The sequence below is a fragment of the Hetaerina americana genome, unplaced genomic scaffold (assembly GCF_022747635.1).
Source record: "Hetaerina americana unplaced genomic scaffold, ioHetAmer1.1.p SCAF_50, whole genome shotgun sequence".
Classification (NCBI taxonomy): Eukaryota; Metazoa; Arthropoda; class Insecta; order Odonata; family Calopterygidae; genus Hetaerina; species Hetaerina americana.
This window is the reverse complement of record NW_027287096.1, coordinates 188,308-211,290: the sequence shown is the minus strand read 5'-3', so window position 1 is coordinate 211,290 and position 22,983 is coordinate 188,308. Positions and strand designations below refer to the sequence as shown.

Sequence of the window (22,983 nt, the reverse complement as noted above, 5' to 3'; positions counted from 1 at the left end):
TTCAATGTTGATTTGCAAAAGAAAATAATTTGGGGAAATAAATGAAAATGTTGAAAACAGAAAAGAGAAGCAAACCTTTTCATGAAAGGCACGCGAATGGGACGACTCAAATGGGTTTCCCCTTCACAATTTAAAATAACAGAATTTTTATTTTCGTGTTCTTTTATTGAACTAGTTTCAAAAACATTATGCCGCTCACATTCAAGCTAATCATTACCGTATTAACACAAAACAAAGGCATAACCTTTTTTCAATTAGGAAATTATTCCGTCTCAGTTATGCTTAAACCAAAGTCTATGGACTATGTAGAATATAGACTAGGGCTCCTTCGGATTTGGAAATTCAAAGGTCTTTTTGTAAATATGACCATAAAAAGTATTCTTATTATTAATGATTGTCCACTGGCTTAGGGTAAGCTTTTAATGAACCCTAGCACTATACTATTGCATTTGTAACCCCAAACTTACATGACAAAAATATAACTAACCCCATGTGAAATATTAAAATATTTCATTCATTGGTCCTGCATACCGCCCTTAATTCCATCCTAAATGTCTAATCTCTTTCTCCCTCACCTCGCACTCCTACTATTCTGACAACAAACTGACAACCCTATCCCAAAAGCCGTCTGTTTCACTACCATGCCTAGAATTTCATCGTCGGCGTTCCTATCTGTCAATTTTATTTTCATCATTACTCTCCGCATCAACATCTCTAGAACCAATCTACGCTTACCCTCTTGCGTCACCGACCATGTTTCCGAGTCGTATAAAATGGCGTAATGCAACATACTTTTTCACAACTTTACTTGCCATCAGCTCCGCTTTTCCTGAATCAATTCTTTTTTTTTGATATCCCCACTACGTTGTCCATCCTCCAAAACAGTTCCTAAATCCGAGAACTGTTCTACCTTTTTAGTTTTAATCCCCGCAACTTTAATGTTTAACTTAGTCTTCCTATTTCCCATAATAGACATGAAGACGGTTAGAAAGTATGCTGAATTGAAGAAGAGTTTATTTTGGTGTAAACTAGCAGCAGTATCTTGTAACACGAAACTTGGAAGTGTGGTGGTGTCCAGTCTGTTTCCATACAAAACCTAAGCTAACAGTAGACTGCCAAAATAATCTATACCCTAACAGTTTAAACGGTATGCTGTTTTTTCTGCTGATTTCTACTTATCAGTAATATTATTTCTTAAGTTCCGCCCATTGAATGCATGAAGTGGAAGCTAGAATTATATTCTAATTCAGGAAAAAGTATAAACAAATACGCAATAGTCCGTTCCGTTTAACTAAAATTCAACTGTCTCATGTCATGAAAGTCATCATTACATGCACATATACTGAGGATCGTTCTCCCCTCGCATACTTCGTATACGTACCACAAATTTAAAAGAATGAATCTCTTTTGGAATGAATACCGAATCAGCAGAAATGCATTTGATGCCCTTATGAGGAAAATACTGCTTTCCGTTTCGAATAAAATACGCTTAATGACAATATTCTGAGCCACAAATAGTCTTCAGTGAAATGTGTAGCATGCAGACAGTTGAATCAAATTCATGTAGTCACCACCAAAGCCAAAGCCAAAACCAAAATTTGTGATTACATACCTTCGGAATAGGAAAACGAACTGATTTTAGGCAATAAAACAGAATCGATCGCCAGGTCGAAGCCCGACACCCGACGCCAAATAAAATGAAGCCCCTGACGCGATGAATCAGTTCCAGGCCAACAATTAATGCGATGCGATGTTTCCATTCCAATTTGTTTGAGCGCTCGACAGCAAAAACTGTCGAAATCGATTAATCCGAATAGAGTACGAAGATTATTTTTACGTGGGAACACTGGAATTGAAAGAATTAATATTTGACCAAGCGCTGCATTTAACGGCCCAGTGGCGTTGTTCACCGTTCGCTGGGAATTCTCATTCACGCCATGGCTATGTTTTGAAAGGGCAAACATAAGGGCAAAGAGGGGTAAGTGTAAATATATAAAGAACGCGTCGGAAATAAACGGAAAATCTTTGCGGCTCATTGTTCCTACCTCCCGCAATTAGTTCAGTCACCACCCACAAGCGATTTGCACATTTAATACTGACCGCGCATTGAAAATCGGTGACTACGGAGAACTTGCTTTCAAGACTTGATTGATTCGAAATCAGTTGTAAATTTAAGATCTCGTAAACGTTTGTTTTGGATGCTGATACGTAATGAAATCACTTTAGGATTTTTCAAATTATTATTTAACACGCCCAGCAGAGAGCCATTCTGCCCTTCAGTGAATGGTGCGCCAGAAAAATCATATTATTTACTCAGAACTCTCAGTTGCATTTCCAGGCCTTAATTTAATGACCCTTGAAATTTTCAACTCCAAATTTCAAACGCAAGCACTTGTAAACGTTAACGCTTTTCCTTGATGCCGCAGAATATTTTGACTGTAACATTATAAAAATGTGTTTGTTTTTTTTCTGATCACGTAAATAAATAGAAAGCTTAACAGAACTTGTCAGTCTTATGAGATATTTGCATGACAATTGATTAATATTTAAATAAAATGCTCTTTTGAGGGTTCTATGTGATGCACTTACTGATATAAACAAGGAAATGCGTAAAAAGTCCATAAAAATAATTAGCGTTACTTCAGTAAAACAAATCGCCAATATCAGTATTCCTGGAGAAAAAAATATTTTCATTCACAACCCCACGTCCTTAAGAATAAACTTTTGACAAACAGATTTATACAAAACTTTTTACAAACAGATTATTTTTTCTATTAAATGCATTGAAATGAATACAAAATCTGTAGAAAGTAAGCTGTAGGGTATAAAACTAGCTATAATGTATTTTACCTATTAACACAGAGTGCCATTAGTTATTTAATAATATTCCGAAAAATCAAACCGCAAACCACTAGTTTGCCTTGTAAATTTATGCAAGATTGAACAGTTCTCTTTCTATGATAGGCAAGTCAGGAATATTTGACTTGAAGTTATTTATGGACAGTTACTTTTCCGTACTTCGGTTCCAGAGACTTCTAGCATCCACGCATCTGATAATCTCTTCTCCCAGACACAGCATCTATGACTTATGCTACGTCCATTTGTCTACGCATTCCACTTAAGCTCATTTCTCCAACATATATTTGAGTGATTTTACATTCATTCATTCATTACTGAGCAGTCATTATTTATAAAATGTGGTGTTGCGATAATTTGGCATTACCCACTTAGGCTACTTACGGATCATCTTACAGCGATGTAAGATTTTAAAGAAATTCAGCGCACTATAATATAAAAAATTTGAAAGCTTCCGTTTGAACTAATGCCGCCCATATGCCAACTAATGCCGTTCGTATGAACACAATTCGAAAAAAACTCTTCACCTCCGACTTTCACGCACCGACGCCGGAGATTTTATCATCATTCATACTGGTTATAAATCACCAATAAATCATACCAAATAATGAATCGTGCGCATGTAAGGCAAATCAATAACAGTTACAAGAAAAACAAAAAAATAGGCTTCCATTACAGGAACCCTCGAGTATTCTTTGACAGATATGGTCATCTTGCTCACGTCACACTACGTATGAATAACGGTAAAAAAAAAATTACTCACAAAGGCCAAGCCAACCGCCACAATGGTCAACCCGAACTTTATGGGGACAGAGTCCATGTTGTTGGCGTTTCTCCGGTCCCAGGCGCCGCATACTGTGAATATCAAGATGGATGTGGCCAAACCTTCGGCCAAGAGTATCTGGAATATCGACAGAGCGTTGCTGGGAACCGTGGTGCAGAAGCCGAGGTTGGGGTTGACCAAGTCAGGAGCAACTAATAAATCACAGGGAGTGATGAGCTACGGAGAAAGAAGTTGAGAAAGTTAGATACACAAAATGAAAAAATAATTCACAAATAATTTTAAACGTAGTTAAAAATAAAGCAGTATGCCATCATAGATCATTCTCAAGACCACCGCACTTAATGAATTGAAGTCACTAATGTACTTCAGACAATTTTCCTGAACATTTACAATGACCCATGTGCTTGAAAAAGTTCCGTCTTAGGTACGTGGTGAGATTACATTGTGCGATCTTCAAAAGGTTTCGCAGACCCCAATACTTCAGCTAGTTATTTTCTTCATTAAGTATGCCAATTCACGCAAATTCAAATCAAATATGGCCATTTAGCTCCCACATTTCATTCTTTCCATCTATAGAATTTTACGGATATTCCGCCTTCCGTAAAAATATTAGTTTTTATAAAATAATGTTCCGATTTTTACTATGGAAAAGAAATTATTTATCAAACTTTGATTTCGCACAAGTTGCATGTAATTTGAAAATTTTAAAACTATGGAAATAAATTTAAATCTTATAATCGAATTAAAGATATTAAATAGGACATTTACCAGCTTAAAACAATAAGGGAAGTTTGATATAATGTCTTCAATTATTACTGATACTGCAAATGCGGAGAAAGTAAATAGTGTAATAGCTAAGCCTTGACAATTGGCAGCTAAAGAGAGGCATTGTTACACGTTGGACCTATTCCGGCGAATAGAATTCGCGATTTACCTCAGCTGAATCTAAATTTTAACCACCTGAAAACCTAGTAGTCAACGGAAGGACACGGGATGTCATCAATCCCCGTCGCAATTTAGTGACGGTTTTCTCACCCATGCACCGAGTTTTCCTACTCTAAAGCAACCGTAACATTCACCCGAGTAGTTTTTAATACATCAACTTCCTACGAGTGAATTTCTAATGAGCGGATTTTACCAAGCTGGAGTCTAGGTGTGTTTTCTCTAATGAACCAACCTCAGTGAACCCCTCTTATGCATTGTCTTCTGTTTGGCATATTAGCTTTCGCAAAATTTGTCCGCAAGACTTTGTGACTCGCAAATAAGCATTGCGCTTTAATAAGAGGTGTTATGGTTGAATATTCCATAAAACATATCCCACAATGCTAGTGCTGACAACAAACGAAGACACACGACACGTCCACTACCTGAGCACGAGGATGAAATGTGGATTAAGCAAATATCACTACCTGCATCATGGAAATATCAAAGGTATTCATTTAGAAAACATATACATGCATGGTTTAATGGTTACTAATCACATCTTTGTGCTCATTTCACTGACGGTAAAAAACATCATAATCATCCATGGCTGATTAGACGACGTTCTGAAGTTATTTGTATCACATATTATTAGTCAATTTCTAATCTCGGTTATATTTATACATGATGCTTTATTAGTTCCTGAGAAAAAAATTATTCATTAATTACCAATTATTCACTGACTCCTATCCAAAACAGCCATTAACTTAATGAGCAACAAAATATATATTTATTTTCACCATTTGTCACGACTTCAGTCGGTAAGAAAACTCTTATTTAAAAGGTTAAAGTAAGTTTGATTTTTTAGATATATTTATACTCATAAATTGCGTACATAATTCTACGATTTAGAGTATTTATGATCATAGACAATTGCCATGGTAACTGATTTTGAAAAATGCCATTCTGCGATACGTTAAAAGGTAGAATAATTTTATTATGAAATAAGTATGCTAACTAACTGAGTATTTAGGTTTAGACATAATCAACCGCAAACTAGCATTAAACACGTTAAAACAAGTTACGCTAATCAGAGTACGTGAGTGCCGCAGTGACTCGTTAGGCCCCTGAACTTAACGTTCAGCGAATCGTTCAAATTTGCTCGAACTACTTTCTGAGTTGGCGCCTTTGCCATTAAACGCTTAATCAGTAGAGGTACCCGCTTTCAAACAAAATTTTTCACAACCAGGCAATACATGGAAAAATATCCTCCACTTGATTCTAGGTATTATGGTAATGTTTGAATTTCGGGTGGTGCGGCAAACTTTATTGAGCGTAGGTTTTTGCAAGCGAAGCAGGCATTTTTAAACAGTGAAGAGCCAATATAGGCGCAGACCTTTCACAAAACACAAGCAGGGGGTCACGCGCTTCAAAGTCGTTTTTCAGCTGTCACTTTCTCTTTTAAATGCGAGTCTCAAAAATACGCAGCCACGGAAAAACATTGGAAAATAGTCCTCTGAGTATGAAGGTCCATGGCGAAATTGTTGAAAATACTATGGGACATCCAAAATCTTGTATTGGGCTTTTGAACCTCATGAATCTTCGAAAAGTTACCTTTTCAAAGAACAAATTGTTCCATGTTGATTTAAAATTCTCCTCCCTCTCACTACTTTCATCAGAACATCCTTCGGATTTTTCTCGCAAGCAACTCTTAAGGGCTCAATGAGGCTTCCTTTAGGTGGAAATGGTATCCGAATATGAAAAATGGCAGAACCGAACTCTGGGGGCATTTTCTTTTACAGGCACTAAGTACACATCACAAAGATCGACTTAACAAAAACCGAAACGTAATAATAATAACGTTTTTTAACATTCCATATGCTATTTAGTAAATTGTTACATCTCATTTTTCAAATGCTCAAGATGCCTGTCTTAATGCCCAGATTATTTACAGTACTGAGATATTTTACAAAATTTCTTTTATGAGTGCCAAAAATATTATTTTCCGAATATAGCCTCAATATTTGCAAATGAGCTGACGGTCTTATGGGAAATTGGTCCCGGAGTTAAATAAATTCATTCTTCCCTACCTCGCCCCCCATGCGCATTCATGGCTCCCGGGGAAAAATAAGACAGCGTCGTCAACCTAGCGTTCGGTGGCTGTCGTTTCGATTACATAAGCACAAGGATATGCGGAATGAACACGATGGGCGTCTCGCTCTCTCTCCCATCCCCTGGATTTAATGTGGAGCGGAGCACCATCTCCCGCCGCGCTTCGTAACCACTTTTAGTCGAGTCCCTCATGGCAAATTCTGTTCATTTGCTTTCCTCGTTATCTCTAAATCCAATATTGGCATGATGCCCCAATTTGTTGTCATTTTGCGTCAAGCTAAGCTCATTTCAAATGCTGTATTTTAATTGAGAATTTTGGTACCAGGTCGGATGTCCCATCCATGAATTGTGAAAAAAAAACAAAACTTCAACCGCACTGCATCGCCAGCATTGGCAATGGCGGTGGGAAAAATGTACCGAGTTTATGATTATTGTCTGAATGGAAATTCATGGGTAACCCTGCCAATTTTTTTTCATGTAATACATTTTGATGACAAATCGAGCCTGATCTCTCACTAATTTCCTGAGGAAAGCATCGTTGGTTTCAACAAGTAATATTCTTTTTCCGCTATATGGCAGAGAGATTTTTTAAGATCGAAATACACGACGTATTTCACTACCAATCTTGGTATGTGCCAGTATAAACGTTTAAGGGTACCTGAAAAGTAGGGTCATGAAAACTAAAAAATCATTAATAGAAAAATGCTGTAGAAAAGAGAATTAGCAAGAAAATATAAATGTGTACGGTACAGCAAAAGAATGTATGTAATTCGTTTGGCAGGTAGGCACTGATCGTTTGGTTATATTTATTGCTGCAATTAGGTCTTCAAAAACATTACCTAATAACTTCCTGAATGTATAGGAATAACAATTAAAATGAAATGTATTCCTTCGGATTCAGTTCCTGAGGTTTTGCACCGAAATCATATATACATTATTTGATAAAGAGATTTGTCTGAAAGCGTTATTTTAAGGATTGCCAAAATATCTCAAACGTAGAGTATGTTCAATTTTAATCATATATTTCATATAATAAAAGATGGGGTTACCACTTTTTTCACGAGAAATTATTCATGCATTATAGATAAAACCAATAAAATTAGATTCTACGAGCAGATTCTCTCGTAAGCTAGTGCTCTCAAATTTTGTGCGTTCACCCATAGTAAAACCACTGTGAAATGTTGTTGCCTTTTATCTCTTTGCCGACCTATTAAAAGTTAATTTTCGGTCAAATTAATACCCATTAAAAAAGCAAATTAAAACGCTTTAGTCTATGTTCCTTTTTATTTGAAATCCATATTTATGCTATAATTTAATAACAATTAAATTAACTGTCAAACTAGAGACAGAGTTAAAGTCTTCACGAGGTTGAAGTGAGGAGTGATCCTATCAAGCTGTGGAAGCACTGATTTAGGGGAATGGTGGTTAGTAACTCTCCAATGTCATTACTAACAATGCACCATTCATCGAATATCGATATGAAGTAGCCCTTCCAGTCAATATCGGCGAAGAGCATTACTTTCAGATATAACAGAGTTTACTGAGTGAAAATATTCAGTGATATTCATTTTTAATATTTTTTCATTCTCATAAACCCGAATTCAAAAATACAAATGTAATGCAAAAAGTTACGGATGAGTATTTGTTGATTCGGTTGATTCGAGTATTTGTTATTTCCGCTACAGAACATGTTTCTCTTGGTCTCTTCATTATTTAATCTACTTGATCATCAGATTATATTTATACGTTTAATAGAATGAATGTGGCCCTTCCGTTTACTTTGTTCGTTAACAATGAACAAAATAATGGACGTCCATGTGACGAATATCGTCAAATATAAAATCATTCGAAAACTCCTAAAAAAGGTGACTTTATGAAACAAGGTCGACATTTTTTTAACCGGTTTAATATTTGAATGAGTTAAGGGAGTTGTAAACATGGGAATTGATAATTGAAATTCAGGAGGGAATATATTTATAGGTAAAAGAAGAATAAGTCAGAAAACGACATGGAAAAGCCGACCGAAGGGCAATTGTGAATTATATTTAATGAACACGTTTACTTGAAGGAAATTTTCCTCGCTTAGTATGAACCGCGGAGAGAGAGATACTGAAAAATTTATTTGAGCAGGAACCTACGTAAATAAATATATCTAAATTAAATAAATATTTTGCTGATTCAAAAAAAAAATCAGTGTAAACTCACTCGCTTATTAAGAGCGGAAAATGAATTGATTTTTTATCAATTTGCGCTGGAAAATATTCCGAGAGTAGAAAATTAATACGGCAAAGGTAAGAGAAGCGAAAACACGTTGGGGCGTTGACGGATTGTCAGATAACTACGACGCACTAATGGTAAAATAAAGTAACGAAAACCAGTATCACTAAAACATACTCTTACAGATGGTGTGCATCTGCTGAAGTATTTGAAATCGTTAGCGTGATAGCAGCAACATGGAAGAGAGTCCGCTGCACAAGATTTACATTCAGAAGGGGAACTGAACCACAAAACCTTTTCAAAATAATGTTTCACGGCTTACCGAATTGCTACAACAGCACCGCCATTAAAGATATTAACTACGGAAAAAAGTACAACGAGGAAAACCAATACTGATACGGAGGGGCACAGTTTGAAATTCATTGGCTGGCGAGAACACAATAAAATAAGTAGAGTTGAATAAAGTGTCGAACCAGCTAATTGAGAGAATTTATTCTTTCACGCACATTGTGACATCAGCAAAGTTTAAACTTAACGCACAATCATTCGCGTTATTTACAAAAGTACAACCGCTATCCTAAATAGATCGTGATAAGTGTTAAAACTTCCTTAACTACCCAGTGTCCTAACACTGCCTCCATTTTACTCCCCTACTGAAAACTAAAATATCGTATGTAAAATTAAAACATATAAATCTTAAGAGAACATCGAGACTTTTTAAATTCTTCCATGCATATTTTCTTTATTCATGTGCATGTCTTTACGAAAGGAAAGAGTAGACATTAATTCCTACTAACTAACCACCAATACGTAAAATATTTATTTTTCCGAAATGCGAAAAAAATCTCTTTGATACATTCTCAACCACAGTGCAATCGCTCTTTTGGACCGAGTCTCATGAAAATAATAAACTTCTACCAAACCAAAAAATCAAAAAACATGCTTAGGTGCACCAGTCATGCCGTTAAACTGTAGCTTTCACGGCGCTAATGAGAAATGAATAATTCATAAACAATTAAATTTTTGATTGAAACGCAATTTCAATACCTTTCTGCCATCTCTATGAACGGGCTAAATTTAACCCTGGAAATTGCGTTAAAGCAGTGGGGAGGAAGGGCTATTCCGAAAAAATTGGCACGCCACATTACTCCCACAACCAGTTAAGCTCCTACTTCCGTTTCCCCGGAAATACGAGTTTCTTTTTATTCGTCTGATTCCGTTAGCAAAATGTCTATCGCCCAGTTAGCTTCGGGCCTAGCTTTACTTATTCAGGATTAATACCAGCCATAATAGTAATAACTCCGATCGTTACATTTAATTGGATTTGAGCAAACCTATTTACCGTATGTCTTACTCGCCTTTAGAAATTTATGTAAAAATAATCGGGTGATACCAATTCAGTGTTGCACTCGTGCATATACGCAGCTATATGACAGTATTTACATTTCACAATAATGCATTGCCTGAAATGCTGTATATTATACTGATATAAGAAAAATACCTTGCAAAAATATACCATGAGACATACTTCTAAAACTTTATGCGCAATTATTCGCACTTTTTACAAAAGTATAACTGCAATTCTAAATTCATCACGATAAATCTTCAAACTTCCCTAACTGTCTAGTGTCCTAACACTGCCTCCGTGGTTGTTAGCTATATTTGCAACTATTCCCGACACGTTTTCAGATGACCTTTAGTGATATGGCGCAGATTTGTCAATTTCTAGGATATGCGAGTATTAATACTTTTCCAACCCGTGTTTCCATTCTCACGTAAAATGTTTCAAATTGAGTTAGCAATACATCCTTCCGTATCATTTTAAAAATTATCTGACCTTAAGGCTGACCTGATAGGAAAGAACTTTGGAAATTCTTTTCATTATTAATGATCACATAGCACACTAAAAGCATTTTTCCAACGAGATACGAGCACGCAAACTTTGATTTATAAATCCAGGACACAATCCACCATGCAAAACCCAGCCTCTTTTCCGGCCTTCACTATCGGTTTTAATACACTGTCTAGAAAGTAAGATATTAGATGGAAAGATTTTCATAAAACCGAGATAAATCATTTCCGGAGACGGGGACCTCCAAAATGTCTAACATTTTAGCAGTATTCGCCATGACTGGATGGTGAAAAAAGCCGAGATTATCCCAGGATGGGAAGTTAGTTCCTCTAAACAACTTTCGATTTCCGGCATTCGTGAATCATGCAATTTCCCCTCCAGGTTTAAAGGAGTCAATTATGATTTAAATATTTAAGAACATCTAATGCTCATCGAAGCCCTTGTTCAACGTGATCCTCCCTCTCTTGATTAACAACCTGTCAAATTTTAAACTGAGTCTTCTCCCTTCCGTCACAAGCATACCCTCATCAAAATTGCATGAAATGGCTCGCAATCGATCAAAAACCTTACTGATGCGATATATACAACAAACAACTATATGCGCATCGAAACGTCTTATAACGAGTTGCGTAAAAGCATTGGGTTCAGTTTAACTGTAAAATATTCGTCATAAGTAGAGGTTTATTTAAAAGTATAGTTTCCATTATTATTAATCCTTCAGTCAAAAGATAATGCAGATACCGTGACATAAACCCTAACCCCCTTATCCCTTACCCTTTCCTCCTGGTGCTGCACCCCCTCCCACACACCTTTTTGGTAGCTTGCAGGGTATAGATGTAGATGTAGATATATTGTGCAAATTATTTTAAAATTTGCTGCTCGTGACTTTTAGCATTAATCTAATACTACTCGACGTTCACAGTTTATTTGCCTCAATCCCAGGGAGAGAAATTTAAAATTATTACGAAGGATTATGACGAATGCCTTCCAACAATCCTGTACTCCACAAAAAACAATGCTCCCTTATAATACATTTATCTATCCAACGAAGGGGATTTTTATCAGCAAAAAGAAACCTTGGCAATGGACTCACCTTTTTCCCGATTATTTCCGATGTTTCAATGAATAATATAGAGTCTAAATAATAAAATTTCAAATCCCCCTTTCGAGCATCATATGTTTTCATTTAGATGTACATATTAGAGAAGTGCTCTATTGTAGGACAGGGAACCAAGGAGAATTTAACTTTTTCATGAAAACATTGAATTCTCCAGACAAGATGATTCATTTCATCATGAAAGCAGAACATGGACCCCAATTCAATTCTTTTGACTGAAAAATTTCAATATCTAGATATAAGTGCCATTTTGTGATAAATTTACCCATACTGAATCATTCCGGGGGGATCGTATCAAACAGTTAACCACAAGTACGAAGGGTTTTATTCCTTAATACACATACACAACTACTATTTTGGCATCAAGTTTCCTAGACAGATTCAGGTAGGTGTTGCCACTGACCATTTGTGGGGAAACTATAATATGCGCAACACATAGAAATCAGCAAAGAAAAATACAGAGACCCTTTCTATACAATCGAATCTTCAGTAAAATTTCTATGCAAATCACAAAATGCCATTAATTCTTCCCTTGAAACGGGGGTTTTTCACACGAATAGGGTATGATGAGAAGAAATTTATATCGGACGGATCAGAATACATTCAAGGTAAGAATCAACAAAAATATCATTAAAACAAGAAAGAGACCTCATTATAAGCGTATCATCTTATAGATACATAACAGCAGTGCTATGTACAAACTGGAGTTTAAAAGGGTTTAAAAGAGTTAAAAACGTTTGAATGTTTCCGTATAGTGGAAGATAGTGCAAAATATGAAGAGAGATTTTCATATTTCACCGATTGATCTGGTGTTTCATTACGACGCCCACTCCTTTATATTCCATGCACAACACGATTACCTCCTTCATGATAATGATTTCGAAGATTCGACAACCAAACCGACCCCAACGCCTCACGCTTCTCACGGCGACAGCTTTGTCGGCAAGAGTTTCGCCGCCCTATTTCCTCCAGGTCCTTCTTTAATTTAACCTCCCCCTCAAAAGGTTAGCCAGTACGCCTTTCACTGCTTATAAACATCCGGTTTTTGGTAAATTTTCATTATAGCTAAGCGACAAAATGCGTCAGGATTAAAAATAAAACATATTTTATGTGGAATATTATTAAATCATTTCTATTACTTGTATAATCGTAATGAAAACAATGCATTTTTTACTACGAAACGATTTGAATTAATTTTGAATGGAAAATATAAACTTGTTTGCTTACTTAATGCTTGCCTCGGTGCTATAATAATCATTACTATTTTCAACAGGAATGGGGATCAATCATGTATCACACGAGAAAATCTAATCCCCTCCATTCCGTCCATTTTTTTCAGTACTTCTGTCATAATCTTTTCCATGTTTTACAGCCGCTGCTGGATTTAATGGCCTATTGTTCCAATTCCGACTAGAGGTAAATAAAATATTCATATAGTTTATAAATTATCCAACAAGATAGAGTGAACTCTGCCAATTAGTTTTTGCATAAATCACGTCATAGACAATCACAGTTGAAGAGAGCTCCTCTTACGGCCACAAAACTTTACATCGGTAGAATATTTTCACTTGCTGAGTTTTCATCAATACACGAGTACCTAATTGGTACCAGCAACTAACCGGAATCCCTGAAGGTTCATCAAAAATCACATATATATTGAAATTCTATCTTGATTGACATACATATACAATATCCATTTCCAAAGCTGCATCTCTTGACTAGCGCCTCACAATGCGCTTCTCAGGGCTCCTTAAATTGAAACTAAAAGAAGAATTGTAATACCAAAACAATATCGCAAACTCAAATGTTACGAAAAAAAACTCCAATTTTGTGGGTCAAGAGCAATACGATATAAAATGTATAAATAAAGGCACTTTCAGCACCTAGAATTCATAGTTTGCGAATCAAATTTTGCAAACCGGCGACGAAGAGGCGGAATATACACCTCAATGGAAGAATAATGAACTATTCACCTACTTGGAGAGCTTGTAGACATGCTTCTCATAACTTTAACTTATGTTTTCCAGCTTTTATTTGCAAAAGTATTCGCTTAAATTAATACTTATTCAAATACTTCTGATCCAGTAGTTACGGAAGTACATTCAAATGAATTGAGTAAGAGAATTCACGTAATCAAGAAGCGGAATACTTAGTGATTGAAGAAACATTACGGAAATGCTGCATCAGATCAGGATTTGTAGAAAAAACCTACCTTTAGTCCCATGCAACACATTTTCACAGGTGCCAAATATGGGTCCATATAAAAATATATTTAAATTCTCACCATGCCTCTCGGATTCATTGGATATCAAATATAAATATAATTACACCAAATCACAAAGCCAACGTTTTCGGATTTTGCTTCATAAGTATTCGCCATTGATGGGGTATGGCTTTCAGGATAATTTCAAAATCTTACTATAATCAGTAGCCTGAGTATCAATAATCGATATACAAAGAGGATGTCACAATACTTGAACTTACTTAAATGAAATTTTTTTTTCATTAAAACCATATTCTGATCTGAAGAAATACATTAAAAGTGCTCAACAGAGAATTCTATTTACTATCGAGACGCTATCTTGAACATTAAACGACCATACACTTAACAGCTATATATAATATATATTATTCTTATTCCAACTGTCTTGAAACACAGAGGATTTTAGAAAATACTTATTTGATATTGGCAAAAGTTTAAGCCTCTGCTCTTACAATCTTTAAAGCTGACTGAAATTCAAACACCTACATCGAACTATTGGGAAAGGGGGTAGTAGTAAGAAAAGGAAATTGGAGACGTTCTAGTACGCTGAAGTGACTTTGGCCGAGTACAAGAAGCAGTCATACATACGCCTTATATCCTCGCAAAAGCTGAATTTCCGGCCATGCACATGAAAATCAAATCGCGACTGGAAAAAATCTTTATAAACCCCCATCGAAATGGAATGAACAATCTCTTTTTAAGGAAAAAGTACCCGCCTCAATACTCCAAAACTCCTTCTATTTCACTATTTTGGATTTGCCGTAACACTATCGTTTCGGTGCCAGGGTAGCTATTTTATCAGAAAGTTATTTTTATCCATTTTGTACCCATAGTTTATTTCGGAAATAGGGATATAATCATCTAAACGGCACTTAGTACCAGGTGAGCTCTTATCCTCACATATTAAACTAAACTTCGATTTGAAGACTGTTGTTAATACTACATCCAAATTAAATGCCATAGTTTGTGTGGCCAGATGAATTCTCTATATTTGGGTCTGAACTCAAAGATAAATAGGAATTTAGTTAAAAATTTTAATACCTATATTGAAAGTGGCCTTTAATTATCATACAGTTTATACCATGTAATTCTGGAAATCTTTTTTTGTGCAGGTTGCTCTATGCACCAAAGCTTTGCCTTAGATATGTAGAATTCCTCTTTACTACTAAGGTCATTCTCATAATTCATCCTTGAGATGATACCTTAGCTTTCGATAAAAATACGACTGTTTTCTTTCTCTTGGTAGTGTAAAACTAGGAAGTCTGAGTTTTTTATTAGTTGTACTAACTTTCAGTAGTTATACCAAGTCGATGAAATTCCAGCCTTCCAGAATTGGAATTCCTACCACATGGATGAAAAAATGATTTCATGGCAGTTATTTTACTTCGCATACTGCTTTTATTAAGAAAGGGATTATGCTAGTTTACATCAATTATAAACATTAAATCCTTCTAAAAGAAAATGCCTACTTTCTAGTCAACATCATTCTATCCATAACGTTATTATGGTCTCAGATTGGGGATTTTAGCTTATAAAATATTTCATTATATATAAGGAATTCGGAAAATTACTTTTCCCTGAGTTATCGCCATAACCTGGACGGTGGGCAAAGTGAGGATGCTGTGTGCGCTAACGGTTAATGATAAAATACACTATTGCTTTCCTTTATAACAGCCAGTATTATTATTGCTATTATTTATTACTCTTGCGCTCCTAACTGACAGGCTTAGCGGAACCAGAATGATAGTATTCAATTTGTGTCTCTCTCAATTTATACTACCATTGTACATGATTACAATTGTCTGTAAATGTCTTTTGTATTTCAATATCCTATTGTACATGATAAATATAGCCGTCTATTTCACAAAAGAAGCAGAATAAATTAAGCTCCACCTGTGGCCCTGACGTGAAGCTCTCTTCAATCTATGCTGATTTAACTGACTAGGTGTTACGAGGAATAATATGCATCAAGCCATCATTATGAGCTACTAAAATATATATTTTGAAATTCGGATTTACTTTAAATTCATCATTAATATTTGATCATCTGAAAGCTCAATCAGGAATATTTTCTCTAAAGGTCGCATTGATCGTTCGTATTCCAAAAGAGTTCTGACTAAATCTTGGAGTTAATTTTCGACATTTCATGTAAAACCTCGTTCTCTGTCGGAACTTCATCCGTTTATGTATCTACAGAGATTTTTAGGCAATATATTACTTCGATTCGTCGATCATATTTTGTTACTTATCCATAGCTGAAGCATTTAAAGAATGAGGCTACGATTACGCCGATAAAATCCATAGAACGGTTTTGTTCGGCTTTCAATTGACCAAGTTGAAGTTTTGTAAAATCCCAATTGCGAGAATAGGTGAATTTCTCCTTAAAACACCTACTCAGAATTATCGCACTAGGTTTCATCATTAGAAAATGTGTGAAAATCTCAATAATCTGATATTCGCTTATTTAATACAGTAATTCTCCATAAATTGTAGTGCACAATTTTTTATTCGTATGCAAGGTGTATCTATCCAATCTACAGGTATGAAATATTCTTTGTCACTAGAGAAATAGCTCTGACAGCTACAGTTAGGTATCTAGGTATAAATAAGTGCTAACTACCTTCTTTGTTATCGAAAGCCTGATTATTAAGCGAGGTAACATATAATCTCCCTTAATGAATAAAGGAAATTATTACGAATATTATAAAAAAAATGAATTACTATTGCAATAATTGCAAAACTTAATTGGAGTATTATAACTGATTGAACATTCGAAGGTCATATTAAACAAGGTGACACAATCCAATGAGTAACAAAATTGAATATTGATGATCCAGAGAAACCATTCATATGAAAATTATGATAATAGTAATGGCATTTCAAAGCGTGCTTATATAATTATGATTGTAAAAGTTTTTTTCCTTTTCAAATTCCTTAAAAGTAGCACTGCAATTATTAATGTTATGAATTTTAATCAACTCGGTAATTTAAATCAATATTTGTGCATAATATATGCATATGCCCCCCTAATGTATGACTACGCATAAACATAACTCTGAACCAGCAGTTACTACATTTGTGAAAATATAAATGTTCATCGGATAATTAAGCTATGTTAAACTGCTATTTCCGTAAAAATCCCTTGATTAATACCGCAACAGCACATTTTATAAATCTAAGGTATTTAGTAACTAGGATTTAAATTTATCGTAAAATAATAGAGAACTATTCATATATATTCCGAATGAGACAATGAAATGACAATTTCATTTATCGATATTATGTAATATATACGTAACTAAGTGAGACGCCAAACTTAATGCATCCCATATAATTCAATATAACTCCAATTTAATTGAAATCGGTATTATAATTTCCATTTATACTTATATTGAAAAGGCAAACGGGGTATCAGTATTTTCTATTTGATGATAGGTAAGCTATTTTTAAATTTTAAAAATACCCCTCTTTACCACGACTTCCGAAACTCATTGCTCTTCTGTTTTCGAGGGTGACGCCATCTAGAGATAAGATACCATAAGTGTCTCAAATCTCGACATCAGATTTATGGCGCTGGATGAGTTAACTACCTATATTTATTAATTACCGTTTGACAAAATGTCAGGACGAGGCAGCGCGCTAATCGTGCTTCTGTCCCGTCCAGACGCAACCACTCGCTTTAGGCTGAACGACCTCCCGACGTTCCCTCGCGTCACTAAGCATTTCGTCTTCCTTCCCGTCGACGACACGTCCAGCGCCAGAAGGTGGTTTAAGCAGAGCGTTTCGCTTGGATGCTTTTCAATTCCCGAATTTAAATCACGAGTCCCGAGCCACCGCAAGGCGTCACCCACGCGTGTTTGACGAACACGAAACGCAGGGCCACGCGCAAGTTTTCCGGTGCCATCTGCCCGCAAAAGGAATGAGAAACAATGGGATGGGAAGAAACGAAAACCTCGATCAACGCGCACCCTTCCTTTGCGGGTTTGACCGAGTCTTTCCTCCCACCGTCCACCCCATCTCTTCCCCCACCACACACACACACACCTTTTAATTTTGGCTGTTGTTCCGAAAATTTATGCCTCGGACGTGAAACAAGCTCATTACTCGTCCGAAAAACAAAGCGCTCGATCGGCAGACAGTCGCTCGTTTGTCCGTTCGTTAGTTCGATCTACGCGCGGCAGCGACGACGGCGGAGATAAATATCCCCGTGAATTACGACGCACACTAAAAGCGTCCGCGAGCGACATATCTCGGCGCCGGGGACAGTAATTGAGCTATTACGCGCAATCGCAAGCTCTGCACCCGCCTTCCGCGAGGCGATTACATGCACACTGTGCGCAACCATGGGCGCGACATTTCCCCCCATGCCCCAACGTTGCCCGCACCAAAATTCCCTTCCTCCAGCATCTCGACCTCTCCCAAAACATCAACTCACCCCCCTCCCCACAAAGACCCCGTGAAACGTTCAGTCCCATCTTGAGACCTGACTCGTTGCCCGAACCCGGGAGGTCAGTAATTAATTCGTCGATGTCCGAAATGTTTCCAAATATCGAGACAAAATATATCAGCAGCTTGTAACAAAAATATCAACTTTTTGCCACACACATGCAGAACACCAAAAGATCATTACGGCCCGAGTTGGGAGATTGACCGCAAAAAAATGAAGCCCAAAAAACATGCCCTCGGTGAAATAAAGAAACTTATTTTGCTACCAAATTTATTCACCACTAGAAAAATGCTCATTTCATAAAATAAAAAAGAATTTTAAAATAGTCGCTGCCATCTGATTTGCCAATTTGGGTTTTAATGCAGAGTGCATTCTAAAAGTTTAGCAATTATTTTTTTAAAGTAATTTATTGAACATATTTGCAGAAATATTTACAATTCTTCCAAGCACTGTCCTCGGACCTCTACACATTTTTTCCAGCGACTCTACCATGGCCCGAACGCGCCCTCTATTGCGTCTTCTGGGACCTCTCGCAAGGTCTTTGTCACGGCTGATTGGCTCTATTCTATGGACGAAAAACGGGTTCCTTTCAGGGATGCCTTAATCCGAGGGAAAATATATACAATCCGATGCAACTGCTTCCGCAATGTCCGATATTGCACGAACAGTGGTCAAAAAGGATGATATGAGGAATGTCTTTCCAGTTCCACCAGGGGCATCCAGGAAAAAGAATCCACCATTTTCATCATCAATTGCCTTCATTAATTTATCATATACTTCCTTCTGTTTGGGGTTCAGCAGGGGTATATTCGTTTGAAGTGATTGGTCTAATTCATGTCGATCATATTCACGTTCCAATTCTCTATTAAACGCGTCGTTCATTCCACGATCTGGCGCTGGCAATCCTAACCTGACGAATAAACGGCTGCAGATGTGGTAACACATGTCTTCAGTCAGCAGCAAAGCCTGGTATTGCATTTCCTCATTTACCTCAATATCTAGATTTCTTCAACTAACACGAAGTCTATGTAAAATGCCTTCTGACATGTTATCCTTATATTTGTCCCACAGGTCACGTGGATTGGAAGGCATGAGAATCATGTCGAAAGGATGATAGCAAATAATGTGCGTATCTGACTTGGAGATGTAGAAATAGGTGCTTCAGCCATTGTCTTGTCCCATTGATTATCGTTTTCAAGCAAATTGAGCTCTCGACATGCAGCACGAAATGTTGGGCACTATATACCATTAACAGTTCGAAGTGATTCGAGCGATGTTGGACCTCGAACATTTACCAGTAACAACCGCAAATAGAAGCATTCATCATTCTTCGGATGAACTGCATAAATACGGCCAAGAGCATCAGTAGAACGCATATTCGCATGACCAGGAACCGCGTCGCCTACCTACCGATGTTTAAATTTCTTAGATTAAGCGATACAAAACGACATTTTACGATTCGATACTTTAACGATTATTCTGCTATTCCTGGCTGAGACGAATGCAAAAAACCAAATATCATTAAAATCGGTACAAACGCCTTTGAGTTATAAATGATGTGAATAACACGATTTACAACTTTGTTATATATATAACCATTAACACAGAAACCAACCCGAAGGTTGATGATGGTAGAGATCACCCAGTACTAAGCCCTATACGGCGTGTGAAAATTCACACATGAGGGTAGGGGGGCCAATACCTTTCCCTGTCCCGGTTATGGTTTCCCAGGAAGATCTGGTACCCGCAAAATCACATAGCTTGGGTGGAGCTGCAGGTGCCCAGAGTGCCTTGCCCGGGAATCGAACTCGGGCCCCTCCGGTCAGCAGTCCAACGCCCTACCCCCTGGACTAGCACGACCCACATACATATGGTATATATATATATATATATATATATATATATATATATATATATATATATATATATATATATATATATATAAACACATGTAGATTTTTAGAATATAGAGACACAAAGAAAGGAAACTCACAATTTGTTATTTTACGTTTCGACAGCACGGCTGTCGTCTTCAGAATGGCGTTCTCGGGGAAGAGCGGAGAGGATGTGCGGGGGAGAGGTGGGGGAAGGAGAGGTAAAGGGACCAATAGGAAATGAACAAGGGGGTGGGGGGGATATGTAGGCAGCCAATTGATGCATTCAGTGGGCTTGGTTCATTTCCTATTGGTCCCTTTACCTCTCCTTCCCCACCTCTCCCCCGCACATCCTCTCCGCTCTTCCCCGAGAACGCCATTCTGAAGACGACAGCCGTGGTGTCGAAACGTAAAATAACAAATTGTGAGTGTCCTTTCTTTGTCTCTCTATATTCTAAAAATCTACATCTGTGTTTATATATATATATATATATATATATATATATATATATATATATATATATATATATATATATATATATATATATATATATACATACATACATACGAGGGTCATCCGGAAAGTAGTACCCGTTCGTGCCGCATGAAGTGCTGACGACGCGAGTAGCCGCTGGACGAGGTCAGATAGCTTCAGTGGCTTGTCTGCCTTCTCTGAGCCAAGTTGCGTGACGCTAGCATTGCCTGTGTTGTTTCTGTGATTGTTTACAATGTTTAAAAAAATTGAGAACGCCGCCAGTTGTGAAGTGAGGGCAGTGATTAAATTCCTCAATGCAAGAAACGTTCGCCCATGTGATATTCATCGCCAATTAAAGGAGGTGTATGGAGACAATGTAATGGACGAGTCGTCTGTTCGGCGGTGGTGTCGCAACTTCAACATGGGGAGGGGGAACACTCACGACGATGAGCGTTCGGAGAGACCGTCTGTCATTACAGACCAACTGGTGAGCTCAGTTGACGAATTCGTGAGGAACGATCGGCGCGTCACAATTGATGACATCTGTGAGCATTTTCCCAATGTTTCTCGAACAATTGTTCATGAAATTGTTAAACACCATCTGCATTATGCAAAAATTTGTGCAAGATGGGTCCCTCGCGTATCTCAATGAGCTGGCGGCGAAGGACTATGCAGCAGGAATACAGAAACTTGTCACACGTTATGACAAATGCCTTAATTTGCTTGGAGATTATGTTGAGAAGTAGTTTAAAGTATCCTCTTTCAAATAAAATTTTTTATGTTTGTTAATATTTACTTTTGTGTCTTTATTTCACGAACGGGTACTACTTTCCGGATGACCCTCGTACATACATATAACATTTGGACGGCATAATAGAACACAAATAAAATAGATAACACTTAAAAGGACACTCACAACTGTTGTTTTTCATCTCACAAAATTGACTTGGCGATAGAATTTACCTTGGCGATTTTAAAGTTTTCCGAGGTCCAGGGTGACCTTTTCCCCGAACAGGGATTCTAGTATTTCTCAGGATATTTCATTAAACCGATCGGGTAATTATATAGTTATAACACCCCCTCACCTTCCTGTTCGAATTTACGAGATGGCCTAGGGGAATTAGTCGAGCCAGTTAGGGCGGTTTAGGGAATTTGCCGCTTGCAGTCCACTTCGTAAATAACACAGTTAAGTGTAACAGTGTATTAACAACTGGGCGCGAGACTCCGAGCAATGTGCTGTTGTGGTTTTACCCTCGGAATTATTGACTAGAAGATGATATGAAGAACCTAACTAATGAAATTTCGTTCGACGCTTCTCCACTTCCATTCCCCGTAAGCTCTCAACTTTATTCGCAAGAGTTTGTATGCAAGATTTGCAGAGACTTGCCGGATCTAAGGGAGTTAGTGGAATGCTCTTACATAACCTCCGTATATCAGAAATTGATTTTCAAAACTCTGATCCAAAACTCGTTATTCACGACGTTATTACGCCCACTTACCTTCTTTCTCCCGGCATAATATATCTGGCAAATAACTTTGAGTTTTATAATGTAAGACACTGATAAATAATTTGATTGAGTGTCAAGCAGAGACAGTTTCATTAAAGAATATATTTTATGAAACATATAAATCAGTAGAAATATTCGGTTACATTCTATCTTTCCCTCTCTCTCTTTTCTCCTTGTCGTCTCCTTCAGCTATTCAACTCCAAATTTCCGTGCAACAATTTCAGAGCGTAAAAATCATTCGCCTTGACTGGGACTCGAACCCAGATCCCTCAATATCCGGTCGAGTGCTTTAGCCACTTAAGCTACCGAGGCGTCCTCTTAAACTCTGAAATTTTGGGGCTTTTTTTAAAGGAACTAGATGCATTAGCGGATGACCCCGTTGAAAGTTACTGTTGCGGCATCTCCCGCAGTTTCTTTGGAATTTGTCCAAATTTCCGCGCAAAGCTGATGCAATTGGGCATTTATAATAGTATATTTTGCATTTTCTGGACAAAGTAGAGAGTAGAAATAGCATTGATCAGTCTAAGCAAGCTTGAGGTATGGATGGTTCATAATTC

The 22,983-nt window shown here is 37.1% G+C and overlaps 1 protein-coding gene across 2 annotated transcripts in view; it reads right to left on the bottom strand.

Annotated features, from left to right (window-relative positions):
• LOC139694572 (aquaporin AQPAe.a-like) overlaps positions 1-22,983 on the bottom strand; it is a 300,269-nt gene that overhangs the window by 181,305 nt on the left and 95,981 nt on the right. For both annotated transcript variants that reach the window (XM_071593084.1, XM_071593082.1), the window contains exon 4: positions 3,620-3,856. In XM_071593084.1, coding sequence (XP_071449185.1) covers positions 3,620-3,856 — 237 coding nt within the window. The remainder of the gene's footprint in view (positions 1-3,619; positions 3,857-22,983) is intronic.